The sequence below is a fragment of the Arachis ipaensis genome, chromosome B5, assembly GCF_059453495.1.
Source record: "Arachis ipaensis isolate K30076 ecotype BB chromosome B5, ASM5945349v1, whole genome shotgun sequence".
Taxonomy (NCBI): Eukaryota; Viridiplantae; Streptophyta; class Magnoliopsida; order Fabales; family Fabaceae; genus Arachis; species Arachis ipaensis.
Window position 1 is genome coordinate 17666609 of NC_142440.1, and position 21239 is coordinate 17687847.

General features: G+C 33.3%; 2 protein-coding genes across 3 annotated transcripts; both read right to left on the reverse strand.

Moving 5' to 3' along the window:
• Window positions 1-88: 88 nt before the first annotated feature.
• On the reverse strand, window positions 89-2195 carry LOC107643135 (THUMP domain-containing protein). 2 transcript variants are annotated; one of them, XM_016346707.3, is made up of 7 exons: window positions 2059-2195; window positions 1851-1970; window positions 1201-1656; window positions 986-1125; window positions 784-904; window positions 522-662; window positions 89-392 (listed from the first exon to the last, which is right to left on the reverse strand). In XM_016346707.3, the coding sequence occupies exons 1-7, from the start codon at window positions 2116-2118 to the stop codon at window positions 309-311; spliced, it is 1122 nt and encodes a 373-aa protein (XP_016202193.1). In that variant the 5' UTR covers window positions 2119-2195; the 3' UTR covers window positions 89-308. The 2 variants fall into 2 exon arrangements, with proteins under 2 accessions (XP_016202193.1, XP_088344867.1); XM_088488741.1 differs by having other exon boundaries at window positions 1851-1967; window positions 2059-2165.
• Window positions 2196-10081: 7886 nt separating this feature from the next.
• LOC107643137 (hexokinase-3) lies at window positions 10082-14294 on the reverse strand. The gene is made up of 9 exons (XM_016346709.2): window positions 13635-14294; window positions 12715-12865; window positions 12441-12620; window positions 11921-11995; window positions 11327-11482; window positions 11140-11238; window positions 10933-11060; window positions 10689-10770; window positions 10082-10607 (listed from the first exon to the last, which is right to left on the reverse strand). Exons 1-9 carry the CDS (start codon window positions 13904-13906, stop codon window positions 10254-10256), a joined length of 1497 nt encoding a protein of 498 aa, XP_016202195.2. The 5' UTR covers window positions 13907-14294; the 3' UTR covers window positions 10082-10253.
• Window positions 14295-21239: the final 6945 nt, after the last annotated feature.

The window sequence follows — 21239 nt, forward strand, 5'->3', positions numbered from 1 at the left end:
TTGTGATGTATTCAAATTAATTTACTATGGTTAAAACTTTCGTCACTCATTTTCGTCACTCATTTTCTCGATTAGAAATGACTTTGTATACGCATCAAAATTAAATGAGTACATTCATTTTCTTGAAATTTTAAATAATGTTAAGCTAGCAAGGGTTTGGGGGTTTCAAAACAATGAACAGAGTAAGGCCAGAAAGTAAATAGCATCTTCCTAAAAACACAATCGTCAGATAACTTTAGTCTAAATACTGCTAAACTAATTAACTAAACATAATTTTGCAGAAACTACGAGTGTTTGCACCACAACGATCAGGCTTTCCGTGATGCTAACTGCCTCAGATTGTACTTGGAAAATTCTTTATATTTCTCAATGACCCCAATCAAGCACACAGTCTGCCACGAGAAAGAAGGCGCATTAGTTATATGCCCAAACGGTACCCAGAGAAAAAGCTACTCTTATCACAAAAAACCACATATGATATACAGTTTCAATTATATTTAAAACAAGAGTGGCTTTCTTACCCTGGCAATTTCAACTATTATGGTCTTATCAGGATTACTGAGATCAACTTTATGAGGTGCAGGAACTGACTTTGCCACTGCATCAATGATTTCCATCCTGTCAACACCAGTATTTGCACGGGCTTCATACAGTACAGCAAACTGCACATGTAACAATTCTCATCATCACAGCAGATCCATCTTTTTACAGTCGTTGAGTATTTTGGAATGCAGGTTCAAAACCAAAAATGATTGAGCTGAAAGATACAATGCAAAGTATTACCTTCTGCGGATTTTGAGTTTCCACTGGAAAGTGCTGCTCCACAAGAGGCTTGATTGCCCTTGAAATTTCCTCTTTTGAAGCATAACATGAGACTTCAATTGGCAAAATTCTCAAAATAAACCTAAAAGTGGGCAATATTGTATCACTGTTTCTCATTTTCTCATTTTTTGTTATGACAAAAGAAACTACATGTACGGTGTACCTTGACATATGTTTCCTCGTCGATGCTGCTGATGTCACTATCTGATGAACTATATCTTTGGGGCTTTTGTCCCCATCTTTCCTTCGCATTTGTACAAATACAACACCATTACAACCTGAATCAAGCTTGAGAAATCGTCTCTGCAAGAAGGAAAAATCAATAGTGAGATCAACAAGCCAAACTTTTGGCAGAGAACACTAGTCCTATCAAGTCACCTTATTCTTGTCTCCCAATTCTTCAAGCTCTTCTTCAATTAACCTATCAATCGACTTCTGTTCCACTTTCTCCTTCGAATTGCATGTTGGGGCATCTGTTTTGGAACACTGTTTCATGGCTGGTGGCTCATCAGCTTTATTTTCAACTTCTCCTTTATCATCATCAGCTTTGTCTACTGGATCAGCATTGGAATCATCGATCTTTGGTTCAAGATCATCGATCTTCAGAGCATCTGATTTTCCCTCAGCTCCATTGCCACAGTTTGCATCACCATCATCATTATCTTTTCCCTCAGTTTTAAGCGTTTTGTCCCCCTTTTCCTCTTCTTCCTGCTGCTCCGCCTCATCGTCACTACTAGAAGAATCAGAATCCGCGAACGTAATCTTTGTATTCATAGGTTTGTTAGGTAATCCTTTAGCACCTGGATTTTCCCCATGAACTAGCTCTTCATAAAACTGTTAAGACAAAATCAACACAGCATAGCATGGCAAATCAAGCAATTATATTATATAATCTACCAAACGTAAAAGCTAAAACGAACATTTGCAATTGATAACAAAAGAAACAGAACTAAATCCCTAAATTAATTTCACGAGTAAATAATTGATGAATTAGTGCTGAGGGGGAAAGGAGGGAAAATACATAGTACCGATTCAAGGATATTGAAAGCTTCACGAGAGGCTTGGTGCTCCCTACCACCGTCGCAGGTGATGAAGAAACCTTGAACGCCGGGACGCAGTGGGTATGAACCCTTCTTCTTCACTGGCTTCTGAGAAAAAAACGAAGTGTAAGAGGGGCAGAGAAATAAAGCGTGAATGAAAAGCAACGGAAGAGAGATGAGCGAAGAGAGGAGACACATTGTGAGGGAGATAGCGCTTCCTCTTCTTGCCGGCGGCGGCGGCTGCATCGGGCGCCATTCTCTTCTCCAACACTTCACTCACTCAATCACTTAACCGCCTCCTTCCACGTCCTTTTATTTTTCGCTTCAATTTCAATTTCAATTTTAAATAAAAAATTATGTTATGTTTACTTTTTTTATTATTATTAGACTATTGCTATTTGCCAATACGTTATAAATAAGAATATTTAAAGATTATTTGAGGTGGATTTACGATTGAAAATTTTTAAACAACCAATTATAATATAAACTAATTCAGTTAATTTTTTTTCTAATTTTAAAATTTAAGAAAATAGGACTAGTGAGGAGTTTTTTTTTTTTTTTTTTATGTAACTAGTATATTTTTTAATTAATTGACTATACTCTAAATTAGTTTCTTAACAGAATTTTTTTACGATTAATTGATTATAATAAAATAAATTTTTATAAAATTTCTAGTGTGAAATGTAGAAGAAATATCCTCTATTATGGAAGTAAAACCTGCTTCTATTCATTAACATCTTATTTAAAAATATGGTTGAAATCCAGATTAAATTCTTTTAAAGTGATAAAATTAATAAAATAAATTTTATATTATTTACATTATTTGACATCTTTCATTGAATTTTTAAATAAAGATCAACATAGATAAGTTGGTTATTGACTTGAAATCGGCGGCCTGCAGTAGCATTCCTCGTTGTAGCCTTCGGTGCAAATTTAGGTAATTGTTCAATTATTTTGCCAGAATTTTGAGATTTTTTTTGGATTCTTTATTACTTCTCAATGAAAATATAGTAACATTCAAGTAAAAATGCACCCTTTTTTTTTCTTATAGCAGCTATCGAGACTTTCCTAGCCAAGGAGTGAAACGTAATGCTTAATTAGAGAAGAGAACGATTGTGAATTCGGATTAGCTAAATTTTGGGATACTCATATTTTTTACTTAGTTGTTTATAATTCACATTTTAGTAGAGGTATTCATGAAACTGACAGGCCTACTTTAATTTGAGCTGAGTTTAATTCTAAAAAATACTGGTTTTATTTTGGCCCAACTCAAAAGTAATTTGAAATAAATAGAACTAAAATTTGATATAAAATTAGTATATATAAATTTATAAATTTTATTTATTAAAATAATAAAATTTTATTTTTAAAAAGGAAAAAAGGACAAAATTATACCTGAAAGTTTATACGCTGGACACAAATACACTTAAATTATTTAATGAGTCACGCGTGTACAGTAATTATACATTCTGGAGAACACAATCACCATTCCGGCCATCAGCGTGTGGCGTGGTTAGTTTGAGTGGACACGTGACTCTATTTACTCTTTGCTGGCAGTTCAGATGGAGTGAGCTGGCCATTTAGTGCCAACTCAGAAAAACATTTTATTTTAATGATTAATTAAAATAAACTCTTCGTTCTCTTTTATCTTCAGCAAGAAGATGCTCTGTTGAAACCGTAACACCTTAACCAATAACTAAGAACATGGGCTCACTCTAGGAAAAATCGAGTTCTTTATCCCTAAATTGTGGCAGCGCTCTTAGTGGCGGATCTTCGTTGTTGAGGAACAAGAAGAAGAAGAAGTTTGAGTACAACAATGGCAAGTGTTTGCACGGAATTGAAGCTGTGGTACTCGAGTTTGGAACAGAGTGGAATCCAGACAGATTATTTCTGCGATGTCCTCTGTGGGAGGTAGGTTTTGAAATTGTGTTTCTTCTTGTTACTAGCGTTAGGTTTTCATCCTATTGTTTCCTTCTTCACCCTCTTTCGATTGTTGTCTCAAATTTTTAGAGTGCTGAACATCGTTGTGAGTATTTATTTTGTTTGGCTGGACGAAGTAGAAGAAAAAACAAGAAATATGGGGACAGAGGTTGTATCTAAAGAAAGGCCATTGAAACAATCATACCAGAAGATGAATGAGCTTACAGAGTGTGCCACCAAATTGGAAGAAGATGTGCAACAGTTACAGAAGACAGTTAATATGATTAGGGGTGAAATAAAGTTATTAAGAATATGGCTATGGGCATTTGTTTTGGGTTGGGTTTTTGGGCATTATTGATTTGATGATATATGCTCAGAAGTGAAGATCATGTGTAATCAGTTTCAAAGTTGCATTGAATAAATGGAAGAAAAAAAAAGTCCTATTTTTTTGTAAATTATATATTGTAAGTGGTGTAACATCAACCATTGACATCAGAGAAAAATGTAAACCTGTGTAAATTAGGGACAAACAAGCAATTGTAATATTCAACAACTTTTTTCAACTAGAAGTCTTTGCTTCATTGTAATAACAAAATAGTCAAAGTAGTGACTATAATCACTGAGTTTTCAAACAAGGCAGAAATACGTAATTAAGAAGCAAAGTCACATCGTATATAACATATCACATACTACTAGATTACAAAAAAAGGGAAAAGGTTTATGATGATAAACAAAACAGCTTTGTCCACAAAATTCTTCAAATAGCCTAATAACCAAAAAACAAAACATGCACACGCAGTCTTCATTAAAGGTTCTATGTCCCTTGTATGGCCCCACCTTCACTTAGGCCAACTTGGTCAGTTGCTGTAGCTAGGCCATTGGTTCTCCTAGAAACTCCTCTTGGGACCAGTTTTGATGGTCTTGGGCCCGGATTTGATTGTTGTCTCAGACTTTGAGTTGGCATAAACTGTTGAAACCTCTTCCTCATCATTGCTGGGCTTGCAGCATTCATGGTTTCAGTTGAGACCATAGGGTTAGACTTGGGTCTTGGAGCTGTAGCAGCATCATTAGGGTTCTGTTGTTCGGGTGCATTAGTTGGAGTGTTTTCTTGGGGTGGTGGTGGCTGTGCAGGATTTTCAGTGGCGGCAGCAGCTTCCTCTGCTTCCATAGCTGCTACCTCATCAGCCATATCAACCTGCTTTTTTTGACAACTCCTACTATTGTGGCCACTCTACAACATATAAACATTATTGGTGTAAATATAACATTATGAGTGTGTTCTAGAAATAATACATAAAACATGATATTCATACCTCACCACAGTATTTGCAAATGATTGTTCCATATCTCTTTTTAAGCTTATGCGGATTGGAATTTGGCCTTGCTTCATTTCTCTCCTTTCTTCTCTTTTTTGTTAGTCTGCCAATGGGTGTCTTGTAATGAGGGGGCAGTGGAGGATAGCCTTCAGCTTTATCCAAAAATTCTTTACTTGGTATAGGGTTGATGTTATGTTGATATGCTGAGTTATATGCAGTCATTCCCAGCCAATTATGAATCTGATCTTCTGGCCTACGACCCCTTTGAGCAAGTGCTGCACAAGCGTGTCTGCAAGGCAAGCCTGTGAGTTGCCAAAATCTACAAGTGCACTTATGATTTTCCAAGTCAACAGTAACTTTAGTAAGATGCTTCTCAACCTCATATATTTCTCCATTGTCCTCCCCTGCCCATGTGGGAGTCCATTTGTTGCTTTCTTCCTTCTCTCTCTCAAGCCTACTAAGTTGTCTTGGTACAACAGAACCAACAGAGCCACTTAGAGACTTTTTGTTCCTTGCCATAATCCTCATGATATAAACTCTGACTTCTTCTAACATTATGATTATTGGCTTGCCTCTGTACTTGAGAATCTTACCATTGAAGGTCTCACAGTTGTTGTTAGTGACATTGTCCACCTTCGGCTACTCACTGAAATGTGTCTTTGTCCAAGTCTTTGGGTCAAGTCTATCTAAGTATTCACAAGCAACACTGTTGATTCCCTTTAACTTCATCATTACAGCCTCAAACTCATTAACAGTGGTGGCTCTACAACATTTTCAAACTGCTCCTTTCAACTATTTATCCTTCATTCCTTCCACATTTTAGTGAAGTTGCCCCAAATGTGCATTGCACAATAACGATGATGCACTCCGGGCATAACCTGCTCCATGGCTGATTGGCTGGTATGAGACCCTATAGTCACACAAACAACAACAATTAACAAGTTGAGTGAGCCAAATGAACCAGAAAACAACAATTAACAATTACCTTCTGTTGGTCACTCATGAAGTCCCAACCATACACCCTATACTCCTATAGTTTTCCAAATCACGATGCAGGAGTTCTAGAAACCATCTCAGTTATCTCTTGTCTCTGAGTCAACAATTGCATACACAATGGGAAAGATCTGATTGTTAGCATCTTGTCCCACTGCTGTAAGCAATTGGCCACCGTAATAACCTTTTAGGAATGTACCATCCAGTCCAATAAATGGTCTGCAACCTTGTATGAAACCTTTTTTGCAAGCATCAAAACATATATAGAGTCTTTTGAAAATCGGGAGGGAATCAGGCATAGGGATAGTGTCCATGTAAATAGTTGCTCCTGGGTTAGCTGTCAACAGGGCAAGGATGTAATCCCTCAACTCAGCATACTGCTTCCTCTCCCAACCCTCAATATTCTCCCTTGCCTTCTTCATTGTCCTCTGTATTTTCTTGTAGTTGATGGTTACATTGAACTCTCTCCTAAACCATGCCTCAGCTTCAGCAGTTTTAAAGTCCCTTTGGTCCCTCAACTTCTCCTCCAGCTGTTCGATAACCCACTTTCTATGAGCTTATTTGTTGGTGTGGCTTCATGCACAAACATGTTGGTTGACAAACGTCTTTACTTGAAATCTCTTTGGTTCATTAGACCTTGAACAGTAGATAGTCCAAGGACAGTTGGCTTCACAATAAATTGCCTTACATTTCATAGGTTCCACTCGGCTAAACATGATATTCCTTCCAATTTGTATATTAAACTTCCTAACTGCTCTTTTGAATTGGTCCATAGTTTCAAATTTTATCCCCAGCTCTAAATGTACTGAGCCAAAAGCAGCATTCGGGTTCCCTTGAGGCCAAACAATGCGTTCTGCCTCATAGTCATTATCACAATCTAATGAATAAGGGTTGTGCAGCTCCTCAGACTCATATTGATGGTAATCTAGGTCAGAGTCATCATCATCACTCTCTGAAGAGTCACTGGTTACACGAGGGACAAATATTTTTGGAGCTTCACCTATGCCTCTTTGCACAAAGATCTGTCCACTAGGAGCTGGCCTCTTGTAAGAATTTCTTCTGTTTTTTTGTTTTGCTCTTGATTCCTGGGTAGGAACCTCATTTTGTACAAGATTGGGTTGTGATTGAGTTTCAGCTTCAGAATGTGTTAGTGGTCCAATTTGAGTGGTTTGGGTTTGGGCCACAGGAGGTATGCGTTGGGCTTGGGCCACATGTGGTGTGTGTTGGGCTTGGGCCACATGTGTTGGATTAACTTGGGCTGTGGGTGAGATTGTTTTGGACTTGGGCTGTGGGTGACATTGTTTTGATGGTTCAAATTGTGTGATTTTTTTGTTGTCTTTCCCTTGGGTTGGTTCTCTTCATTGAGGTAATGATCTCTGGGATGACTTCTGGCCTACTGTTGTTGTTAGTTTTCTTGGCCTCAGAATTCTGGCTGGTTTTTTAGTCCTTTGTGCCCTCTTCTTTATCCTCCCACTAGGTGATTTCACGCTATCTGCATTTACATTGGATGGTTCTGTTTCAGAGGTAGGGACCTCTTCTGCATCTATGTCAACCACCTCAACCTCAGTTGGAATGTCTACCGTATGCTCCCAATACACATGTACCACCCTATCATCTTTTCTAATTGCATCCTCATACATGTTCACCACATCCCTATCAAGTCTAAGTAGCTTAAGAGCAACACCACCTCCGACATCAGGCTTTTTCCAGTAAAAATCCTTCCAATGAATATATCCCAAATCCTTGAACAACCCCTCCATGAAAAACAGATTCAGCGTATCCACATTGACTCTCGGTATTAAGGACACTTGACCACCACTGTATACTGTAACCCCTTTTGAATTTCTCTCTAACCTCCCCCTATGGTGATACACGAGCGTGTGTGACTTGACATCTATGAAGAAAACAAAACCCTCATAATCACTACTAAACCCAGAAAACCCTCATTTTTTTCGGACAACCACAAACTAGTAACTAAACAAAGATCTAATAGCATGTTCGATCATAATAGGTGCAGTGGGAAGTTCAAAAGATATTACCTTTAGATTGTCGCTGACTCCAATGCGTAATCGTCGTTGTCGTGGTGTGGGTTGTCCTCTTCAAGTAAACTAGTAAAGTATTCCTCCAACGATCAAGTGAGTCACCACTTCAGAGCAATGTCATTGCCTCCCTGCTAGGACTCTCTAACTCTCTCAACGTGCAAACTATCTTACATTAAACACCAATAGACCTTGAAGGTTCATAATTCCATAAAAGAGAACGAAGGGTCAGCCTTAATTTTACCTAATTAATCATTAAAATAAAATATTTTTTCTGAGTTGGCACTAAATGGTCAGCTCACTCAATCTAAACGTGCCAGCAAGGAGTAAATAGAGCCACGTGTCCACTCAAACTAACCACGTCACACGCTGATGGCCGGAATGGTGATTGTGTCCGCCGGAGTGTATAATTACTGTGCATGCGTGACACATTAAATGATTTAAGTGTATTTGTATCCAGCGTATGAACTTTCAGGTGTAATTTTGTCCCTTCTTCCTTTTAAAAATTAAATTTAATAAATATTATATCATATTATATTAAAATAAATTATTTTAAAGTAAAATAATATTATATAATATAAAAAATATTAATTAAAATATAAAAATATAATATTTTTTTTTTTGGTGACTAAATAAGGAAAGAAACAAAGCAAAAACTATTCTAAATCCGAGCGGATGATTCGTTGGAGATCAACACTAGGCTCAGACCAAATAACATGATTAGAGTTACTCTTGGCACCATATTTAGCCATCCAATCCGCAGCTCTATTTGCTTCTCGGGACACCCATTCAACGTGAACAAGCCAAGGACGAGATAAAAGCTCCTGAATCTTGTGAACCAAATCTGTTACTTCAGATGGATACCCACTTGTAAGCTCATGCATGATGGGCAGAATGTCAAGGCAATCTGTTTCACATATAATATCCTTCAAACCGCAATCCCAAGCTAAAACCAGCCCCCTCCAAGCAGCAAATAATTCACATCTGATTATAGACCAAGGGGGAATGCTTCCAGAGCAGCCCGAGATCCAATCTCCCTTAGAATCTCTAATAATACACCCAAATCCCGCTAAATTTGAATCCATATACAAGCTTGCATCACAATTAACTTTAAAACTATTGCCTACCGGTGGTTCCCAACACAGGCAATTTCGGAGAGACCTAAAGGCATTGTTTCGATTCCTGTAAACCTGTAAGTCCTTGGCGGTAATTCTGGCCAAGGCAACAACCTAATTTTATTCTAAGATATATTTTTTATTATTAAAAAAAAGATTTCGGATCGAATCGGATGATTCGAAGATTCGAAGCATAATCCGAACCTAATCTAAAAACAGCACCGAATAAAAATAACAAATTTCAATATGACAAAATATGTCTTAAGTTCGAACCGAATCTTAAACACTTCTACTTCTTAACGTGGTTTCTCTTTAATTTTCCATTGATATTAAGGAATATCTTTCCTAGATTAATATCTTTGTAATTCTGTTTTCTAAATTTTAGCCCGTCAATTATCAAGAAAAATTAACAAATTAATTACTCTAATAATTTTTCTTATTTTAGAAAAGTTTTTTCTTACAGGATTAAAATAATAAAAATCACATATGATAAAAATTACAAATTTAATAATAATTAACCCCACATTTTATTATTTTATCAATCTTTATTTTAGAATTTTCTTTCATATATTAAAAGTATTATAATAAAAATAAAAGAAGAAATCCACCAGTCGGACATAGAATTCTTATATTTTCACTCCCATAAAAAAAAATTGAAAAATTGTTGCTTCCCATGAATACAAAAGCAAACTTGAAGGCAACATTTTTTGGAAGGAAACAATATGTATATTCAATTTCAAGCTTAGTCACTCATTACCTGCCCTAATAATGGAGGTATTACACGCAGATGATCTCAAAGATACGAGAGATCAATGCATTAACACAAAACCATCTAGTTAAAAAATATGACAAGAATTATATAAATGGATAACTTGGTCAAAGAATAGACGAAACATTCCCTTTATACAAAGATATTAAATATGGAGAATAAATTCTGATTTACAGGGCTATACGTATATATATAAAAATATATATATAGCAGCTGTACCCTCCTTTCTATCCACATCTTTAGGATGAATACGAGGCAGCAAGAAGTGCAGTTCCAATGCCTGATCCATCTTCTGTGACCTTTATAATTACATGCTTAGCAATTTCTTCACCCAATATCTCGTTCAGTGCTTCATGCAAGTACTCACTAAACAAACTATAGCTAGAATACAACCCTCCTTCGATTGCCACAACCGTTCGCCTCATCTTCGTGTTGCTTCTACCCCGGCCACCCGTAATGCCACCACTGCCGTCCCTACCAATCTTCTTCAGGATGCCAACAATACCAGCTGCCGCTAATCGAGCCGCTCTACGGGTGACAACGTCACACACCTTCACCACAATTTTTCTTGCCTTCATTGGAACTTCTGGTATCTGTAAGGACAACCAAACCCATCAGGTAACTTGTTGCTGTTAGATTATGGGGACAAAAAATATGGTGTTTGACTTGTTTACCTCGAAGACTTCTTTAAGGATTCTTGCTACTTCCCTCAAGTCAGGCGAATTATCCTCGTGCATGGCGGCCATCAAAGGAGTCCTGAAACTCATTAGAAGAAAACAATTGGACATGGAACATAATAGGCTTTTATAATATACACCACAATTCAGAACAGAAATGATAATTGTCAATTCCAACTTTCAAGAAAATATCTCTCATCTTCATCAGTTAAAGGGTATTTTCTCTCTTCAACAAACATACCTCAGTATGAAAGGGATCTTAAGCTTGGGAGAAATAAGTTCAAACATATCCGACTCCATTGACATCCTGAGAATGACTCTCCTCACAATATCACCCAAATACATTCCTGATATCATTTTCTCAAAACCCTGCACCAAAAACTCCATCAAGTTTAGTCATTGCACATTGAGGTTTGAGCACTAGGAATCATAAGATGCAGAACCTAACCTGGTCATTTGGATTAGGACTCTCGGCATCTAAATCAATGTCATATGATGTTCTCGGCAAGTGAGATGACCAAAAGTTCCCCCACTCCATGTTGACAACCTTTAATAAAAAAAAAGTTTGTAGTAAGCTAAAAAAATAAAATAATAATAATAATAATAAAATTCAAATAGAAGGAGGAGCAACATACCATGCGTCCTGATGCTGTAAGAAGACCCTGACATTTGATAATAGCATCAATCCGTTCCAAATAGCAGGCATTTGTACCAGTACCAATTATAATTGCAGCAACAGTATCTGGATCGTGATAGTGCCCAAGAGCTAATGTTCCGACAGTGTCATTAACCTGATTAAAATGAACACAAAATTATGGTTTTTAAATTAAGACAAATGAAATGAAACAAAAAGAACATACATTTGATAGCGCACTAACTAAATACAAATTAACAATTAATCCCCAGCCTCAAAGTAGAGAATTTAAGTCGCAACGTGGCTTTTTGAAAAAGTAGCAATTCACTTAACACTCCTTCTATACCATCTACAATTATAAAATTATTGCAGGGAATTGAGGGAAACAAAAATAACACATATCCTACAAGAAAATGAATATCTCCTAGAACCTAGAAAAACACGATTTATTGGAGATGCAAGCGATAAAAAATCAGAAGACATCCTTAATCACACTTCTTTAACAAACATAACTGGCATTCTTTTGCTAGTAATACAGGAGCAAATGGACAAAAAATGAACAATAATCATAAGGGGGAAAAAGGAAGTTTCTTACCAAGGCTGCCACATGCACATCTAGCCCTTTTCGCGCCAATGCTTCCTGCAAACATGCAGCAACATCTCTTCCTACCTGACAACAAACAACTTCCTATCTTAATAATTTTAAATATAATTCATCAAAATACAGCCTGAAAGACATGTGCAACTTGAACAGGATCTTTATATCTATTTTAGAAGACTAATTGCCTTGTTATCTATTTTTTAACATAGAGCAGATTATAATCTTGCTTTGAGACTTATATCAAGAATAAGCAAAGATCAATATTTAAATTCCACCAAACAAATTTAATACTTTATGTTTATATCTTAGAAAGAAGTTTAAAAACTAATTATTACCCTGTTCAGGATAATGCATCCCCCCCCCCTTTTTTTTTTTCCTTGAAACATGTAAAAATAACCACCAAAGTATGTGACCAAGTTTTCCCATGAGCAATAAGCAAGAAATTATGCCTTTCACAAAGTTCCCTATCATACAAACTTTACTTATAGAAACTACTTGGAAGTTAAGCACTAACCATATTTACAACGGAAAAACCTTTTGTCCATTTGATTAAAATGCCTGAGGAAACTGACATTTGTTTTACGGGAAAAGAGAAAGTAAATCCAAGTTCCCTTCGGTTAGTAGAAATATTGGAACCATCTCCTTCTTTTGCAATGAACTCCTTTAATGAAGATGCAATAAAATCAAAGAGCTCCTGCATTCAACAAAAATAAAATAAGATATACTCCTGTTAGTAAAACAAAACGAATTCCAGACACCTAGCATTTTAAGACTTTAAATTCAACTACCTCGCTCGTGCTAGTCATTAGATGTTCAGGAATAGGTTGTCTTTCTACATCATGTTCCAAGACAGAAGATCGTTGACCATTTAAATGAACCCGCAAGACCCTAAAATTTGTACCCCCAAGATGTAGTGCATAATATGTTCCTCTTTCGGTCCTGATATATAAATACACCACTTTTGTATTCAGTTGACGAAATCCTCAAACAAAACTAGAAAGTTATGCACAAGCATGTTGATAATGGTAATATGTAAACATCATTGTCTTTTACTTTTACTAAGTAGGAATTGTTCCAGTAGTTGAATATTTTAGACCAATAATACTCAAAATAAGTAAACATATCTTAAAGCAAACAACAACCTATGAATTGTATAATCCATTCCCAGCCAGCATTAAAATTTACTTAAGTTAATGATCATAATAATGTGATTTTTCAAGACACCATTGTTCATACAAACTTATTTGGTGATGGAAAAAGCTGCTAAATGTGCTTAGAAACAGCATTTCCACCTATAAAAGAAACCCAAATGCTTGAAATCAAAATACACCAAAAACAAATATGCAATAAAAATGTGTAGTGGAAACAGCAAACAAACAAACAATAAGTAAGTGGACAAAGCACACAGCTGGACACATTTATTGCAACTTGCAAGCGCGTAAGAGGGACACAAGCCAAAAACTATGGGGAAAAGCTCAGACAAAGGCAGCTACAACAATAGAACCAAAATACAAATGAGAGGGGGTTTAACAAAGAAGAAATCAAAAGACAATTACTCAAGAAACCATATTATCACCAAAGCAAAAAACTTAATGAACAACAATAACAATAAAGAAATAACAAAACTTTATTCAATGACACAGTTAATCAACCAAAAAGGGGGAACGGAATCAGAAAGAAAATGAAGAGGAAAACACAGAAAAGTTACCCATTGGGGAGATTATCAACGAAGGTGAGAAGCATTTTGAGCTTGGAACCACCTTCGGAAGCTAAACCAGCGTGCATCTCCACAGCCATGGCGTCCACCACCTGCTTCAACCTCCCAACTGGCGTATCACAACCTTCCTCAAGTTCCCTCAACACATTCACCACCTTCCTCCACTTCCTCCTACTCTTCACCCTCCTCCCAACCACCACTGCCGCCACCGCGCACGCCGCCACCGCCACCGTCACCGCCAGCCCCACCGCCACTCTTCCCATCTCCTCCCTCCCCCCACCACCACCAACCCGATCAACCAAACACAGAAAGAAAACTACATCTTGCCTTGCCGCCACCCCGCTCTCCACTGATTATTCCCAACCATCACAAAACGGCGCCGTTTCACCATGCAAAAACAAAAAACCAAAAAAAAAAAAAGAAAGAAAAAAGAAAAACGAACTCCTCTGAATATTATATATGATTCTCTAAACAAAAACTCTGCACCGATGTGACTATTCTCCAGCGAAACAAACAGAACTCGCCGGCGATTGAAGTATCAGATTTTCCGGTGAGTGTTACCGGAAAAGTGTAGAGAGAGAAAGAGAGAGAGAGACTGAGACACACGGCGGCTCCGCACTCGTTTGGAAATTAGGATGTGTTGTTGGAAGGAGGACCGGTTTGCCCCCTTCACACTTTTTATAAGGCTGTGTGTAATTACTGATTTGCCCTCCTACACTTTTCAATTTCTCGGATTTGTCACGGTATCTCTTTTGCCAAAGAGATCTTTTTTTACCGTTTATGACAGATTTTGAGGTTAATGACTCCTTTGACTTCTCACCTCCCTCTTTGCTCTCTTTCTCTCTCTCTCTCTCAATCACGCTCTTTTTTTTTTTTTTTTCCTTTTTCTTTTCATGAATCTCATCACTACATATTCACATGCCATTCTCTTTGTCTTTTGAATTACTAAAATTGTTGTGGCTTTGAACAAACAAACTACTATGTTGCGTAGTATATTAATTAGTGGTGGGACTAACATGCAAAATTATGAGGTGAGGGGTCAAATTGTTATTTTAATAATAGTATTTAACCTTTCAATAATGTAACATGCAATGCTACATACACCAAGTAATTAAGTATTCCTCTTATTACAAAATTAAAGACTACTATATATGAATATGATTTGTATGAAATGAAGTTAGAGTTGGATATATATTATCTCTTGTCTCATTAAGAAAGACTTCTTCTTCATTGAGCAACAAATAAAACAGGTATATATGTATGACTGTGTGAGATGACTCTTGGCCTTATATTAGTAGTGACAACTATTACCTTCCATTTTAAATTAGAAGAAGGTATAGCTACTACTTAGCTAGGGTATGATTTATGATCACGTTGATGAGCTCTATTTGAAAGTAACCAGCTTGGAGTTTTTTTTTTTTTTTTTTTTCATTTTTTAATAATATCCTTTCATTGATGAGCTTAACTACTTTTAAAAGCTATTACAATTTTTAATCTCAATACACCTCATTCATTCATACATTCAATTAGCTGAAGGTTTTTCTTTTTGAAATTCAAATTTAGAGCGAACACGCTTTTTTATTTTCTCGATCTCAAAGTTAAAATAATAATAATAAGGGACTCCCTAATAATAATATCAAGATGTATCTTAGCTTTATTATTCTTTTGTTCTAAAAGTTTTTTTGGTGATGGAAAACAAAGATTATACTGTAAATTAAACTATCAAAATTATTATTTATACACTAAAATTAGCCATTAGTATATTTATGTATAAATAGTTAAATATATATATATATATATATATATAATTTAATTTATTTTTAATTTATATTTTAATATATATTCTATACTAATAATTAATTTTAGTAATTGATTTTAGTTTATACTAAACATGTTAAACTATATATAACTTCGAACGGGAAAAATAACACACGCTAAATGGTTGGTTCTCTACTTCTCTATTACAGAAACTATATATGTGACTAATTGTACTATATACATTATATACATCAAAATTAAATGATGACCTGTATTAACAGCATGTTGTGTGATTTCCAATTTATACATATCAATGAAAAGTGATGTTTGGAAAGAGTTGCTTAGATCGTCGTACATATTAGTTGATCAAGTTATATGTACTAATTAAAGTCTAATATTGAATACTTAACTATTTATCAATTATCATCATATATGTACCCGCTCTGTTATTTTATTAATCCCACCAACCCCATACAAATTCAATATATAATTAAAATCAAATTAAAATGTTGTCAATTGCTCTCCAAAATGTGTTTATGACATTGATTTTCTTTTTTTAACAGTTTAACTAAATATAAAGCAATATCTGGTAGCTAGATAGCTAATTAAGCTGAGGTTAGGTGGGTGCAATGGAAAGCAATAATAGAAACACAACACTCATTAGATATGTGAGCGGACCATGAGTTAGTTCAAAATGATTCAGTTAGTATTTCTCTGTGTTTTTATCCTATTGTATAGGGAGACAAAATAGGTGTGTAGAGATAAGTTAGTTATAAAGGGTTTGTTTCATTAGTTTTGATCCATCATGTTCTAAATAGCAACTCTAGCAAAAGTGTATATTTGATGCTCATTATTCTAGATGTGTGTGTATATATATAAATTTTGCCAACCATGTCTGTTTTTCCAGTTTCGAAAATTTTAAAAAATTAATAAGTGATATTTTGAGAATTATAATCGATTTTTGTGAATATATGTCATACACCGTACCAAATAAATAAAAATTTGACTTATACCTAAAAAATATTAATAAAATTAAGAATGCTAGTTAAATAAAATATTCAAAAATTGCTTAAATAAGAATATTTTATTTATATACAATTTTAAAAATGATTTTTAAGAATATATAACTTTAAAGCTTATTCTTATACACTCTTTTTATTTGTTAATTATATTTTATATTGGTAATTCAAATTAAAAAGGATAATGTACAGATTAGGTTAAACATTTTTTTGTACGACTATAAAAAAATGAAAATATATAATCTATTAATTTATTTGTTATCTCTAATAACAATTTTTTTTTAAATACTGCATTCATTATTTTTTTTTTAGAAGCGCATTAAAATTCATCAACTTCAAACCAACAGTTTGCATGAATATAATGTCTTGTATTGGTTAATAAAAAAAAGTTTTGTTAACAAGTATCTTAAAAATGATGTCTTAAAATATGAAAATAAAATATTATAATATCTGATGTATAAAAATGCTACAATTATTTGTTATTAAAAAAAACTGTTATTTATTTTTAACAGTGATCCTTCATCCTTGACAATTGACATAATTGAATATCCTAATAAAAATAAAGTTAAAGCAAAACGAAGAAGGACAACTTGGTAATCCCACAGTCAACTAGCAGTCCACAACATTGTCATTGCAAATCTCACGCACGGAGACCAAGAAAATGATGGTCATTTTATTCAACGTTCAAGTCTTAAATAAATAACAAAAGGGTAAGACCGTCATTTTATATGAAGTCGCAGTGGCTTCTTTCCCCCTCTGCTCTGCACACTGCACCTCCTTTCTCGCTCAAAAATCTATTATATATTATTAAAATCAAATTTTTTCGATTAATAATATACCTGACGTGAGATATTTTTATTTTTATAATTTATTTTATTTAATTTACTTAAATATATTAATTAATTAATTAATTAATTGAGATAAATATTAAATTATTTAATATTTTATTTAACAATATTAATTATAACTAATAATTATAATGAATTGATTTTATTTTAATTTATATTAATTTTTTAGCATTATTATTTTGATTAATAATTTTTAAAAATATCATAATTAATTATTTATTTTATTTATTTTAAATAAATATTAAATTATTTAATATTTTATTTAATTATATTAACTCTATTAAATTAATTATATTTATTATTTGATTTTATTTGAATAAACAAATTAATTTTTATTTTATTTTAATTTGTATTAATTTTTTATGTATTTTAATTAATAATTTTTAAATTATTATAATTTTTGTATCATATATTTATAAGATATTATTTATTTATTTATTTTATTGATCCAAATAATTATAATTAATTTATTATATCAATTATTTAATTTAATTAATTCAAATATACGTTGTCCGATTTAATTTATTGTCACGTTAATATTTGAGCCATTATTTAGCAAAAGTTATTTTTTATTTTTTTTAAACTTAAATATTTTGATTCTAAATTTTTTATTTTTATTTATTATTTATTTTTTTAATATCAAATTTAATATTTTAATTAATATTTTTTTGCAAATTATTGTCTAATAGTTATATGTTCACCATCAATTATATGGCCGTGAATATTTTTTTAATTTATTTTAAAAAATAAATTTTTTTCTTTCTCTTTTTATTTTATTTATTTTTGTATTTCATAACTTATTCACTATAAAAAATCATATATACTAGAAAATAATCTCATTTTTCACCAATTATTCTTCTATTTGGTAATATTTTTTCCCTCTTATAATGTATTATCTCTACTCTTTGAAAATTTTTATAAACTATAAAACACTTTTATTCATTTTATTGTACTTTATGTCTTTATCTCTTCTATTTTTTTATTTTGTTCCTATTTATTTAAGTTTTTATAATTTTTATTATAAATTTTATCATTTTTATTTCATACAAGTTTACTTATTATAACTTTTTCCGTGCTGAGTCTTTTCAGTGATTTAATTATATTTCTTATATGCATAATTTTATTTTTTTATTTAAAAGATTGAATGATAAAATAACATTGATGAAGGTTGTTTTACGTTTTCTTCTTTATCTTTTTGGTTTACATCCTTTTTTTGCAGCTATCATGGGTAATTATATACAATAGTGTTTATGAATACAGAATAAATATAAATTGTATCTTATAATACTAAATTAAATCTAAATTAATCCCAAATTAAAAAGTTATGTTGATTAATACAAATATTATCGTATTTAATTTAACTTATTTGTACTTAATATAATTAATTGAAAATGAATAATAAATAAAATTAAAAAATATTTAAAAATATAAAATATTCATAATTACTTTAAAATAGATAACGAAGTAAGTTATAGAGTATTATTTTATTTGGATTGTTAATAAATATAAGAATATATAGAAGATTAGTAATTATATTATAATATGTACTGAAATAAGTTTTATGGTATTTGGATTCTTAATATAGTTTTATAAATGAAAACTTTGCACAAAAAAATTGTTAATAAAATTTTATAATCTCTATATTCATACTTATTTGATTTATGTATTTTATTTTATTTTGCACAAAAAATTGAGATTTACTTTTTTTAATTATCTTATATTAAACTATTAATATAGGATTGTCTGGTAGTGAAAATTCAAGGTGTCATGCTAAAGAGAATTTGAGAGTTGAACATTTTATAATATTCTCTAAACAGTTAGTTCATGTGTAGTCTCTCATTCAATCATTTATTTTTTTTCAAGTAAACTTTGCTTTTTAAAACAACTTCTTTCTTCAATTAATTCTCCTTCATCTTCTACTTTAATATTTATTTCCTCTTCCCCTAAAAAGTATCAAAAACCTAAAATTTTAAATTTGAATGGCAAAAAAAGGGTATAATTATAATCCAGCATTCATTGTTCAGTTTGTATAGTTGCTTCAATGTCTTTAATATTTTCTGACAACTCCTCTTATTCTCTTTCACTCCCAATAGTGTTATTCACTCTTTCGTTTCAATTAATTTTCTCCTTTTTTTACCTGTTTTTCTAATTTTTTAGTGAATTTCAAATTTTGAATTTAACTGCCATACATCATACGAATCACTCTTATTTATAACCCCTTAATTTTATTATTCACTGCAGTTTTGTGGTTGCTCCTCCATTTTCTTATTTTTCAATTCGTTATCGTGGTGGTGATGGAGGGCGTTGTAAACAGGTAGTATATTTGGAACATTTGGAAGATTCTCCAGTAAGCTTCTCGGTACATTTTTCTCTCTCAAATTCATGGTTTCTTTTCCGTTTTTGTAACTGGATTTACGTCAAATCTTGAACTTTTTTGTTTTTGTTTTACTTTTCTTTTTGCCTCCTATTATACCGCAGCGTGGTTACAGTTGTTACGCTTGGTGAAGAGCATGGTGGTGGATACAGGAGAGGAGGCAATAGTGGTGGTGCTTGCTACAACTGCGGTGGCATGGGTCACATGGCCACGGAGGAGAAGGTAGTTCATCTTTTTCTTTGCTGCTAACTGCTTTTTCTACGATCTCATAGAGATTAACATTTTGTCTTCCTAGTATGATATCCCATTACCCCTTCTTTCCATCTAATTAAATTGTATTGAGATTATATTTTGGAGAAGTGGTAGTTGAGTTTGTAGCAATTTCTGACCTAAAAGCTTTTATTTTCCAGCTCTTTTTGTTTTTTCTCTGATTCCTAGCGCAGTGTTCAGAAAACTCATGGCCAAGTCTAAAAACAAACTTTGATTACTTTCGATTCCATAAATTTTCAATTTTGAGATTTTTCGTTTGAGGTTTTTCAATTTTTTGTTCCATATTCTGAAATTTTGTGATTTTAATTCGATTTTATTTTTTCGCTTCAGTTGCATTTCGACTGCAATGTGAGGAATCCAACATGGACGTCGGTTATGTATAGGGTCTTCATATGCATCATTTGCTCCGCTGTTCATAGCATCTTCGAAGTGCATATTAGCTTCCTCAGGAAGGTTTCTTTGCTGATTGTTTAAATTGTGATGATTTCATGATAAGTTTTTTCGTGGATGTTGGCATTAGAAATCTGGTAAGACAAGTTAAACAGCTTGCTCTTCTTGCTTGACACACTGGTAAGTAAGTGGAATGCATTTCAACTGTCTTGAAGAGGAGGGCATGAGGGTTGGGTTCTTTAAGATGTTATATATGCAATGTTTGTTCATCTGAGCTCTGCCTCTACCATTCAGTCATCATTTATTTATGGTATTGTAAATTTTGCCCTTTGGCTTTAATGACTCTGACAATTTCTTCCTTTAATTTCTCTTTCAATACTAACTATTTCTTATTCATTCTCACCTACATTTATTTTCCACCTCTTTAGACAAGTAAAAAGAATACGAAACTTCAAATTTCAATTTTGAATTGAAAAAACAAGTATATTTATAATCTCCAATTTTCATTGTTTACTGTATTCAGTCGTTCTTCTGGCGCTTGCTACAGCTGTGGTGGGGATGAGCCATATGGCCAGGGATTGCAACCAAGGAGGACGCAGATGTGGAGGCATGCACGGCGATGGTGGTGGCAGTGGATCCGCTAACAACTATGGGGAATCTAGGCATTTTACAAGGGACTTCTAAACAAGCTCTTTGAAAACAAGGTTTGATCACTTCTGATGTCCAGATTTTCAATTTTGAGATTTTTGGTTTGATGTTTTTCAAGTTTTTTTTTTCCGATCTACTATATTTTTACTTTTTGTGATTTTTAAATTCGTTTTTTATTTTTTCGCTTTAGATGTGTTTCGATTGCAATGTGAAGAATCCAACATGAGCGTCTGTTACGTATGGCTTCTTCATATGCATCGATTGCTCCGCTGTTCATCGCAGTCTAAGA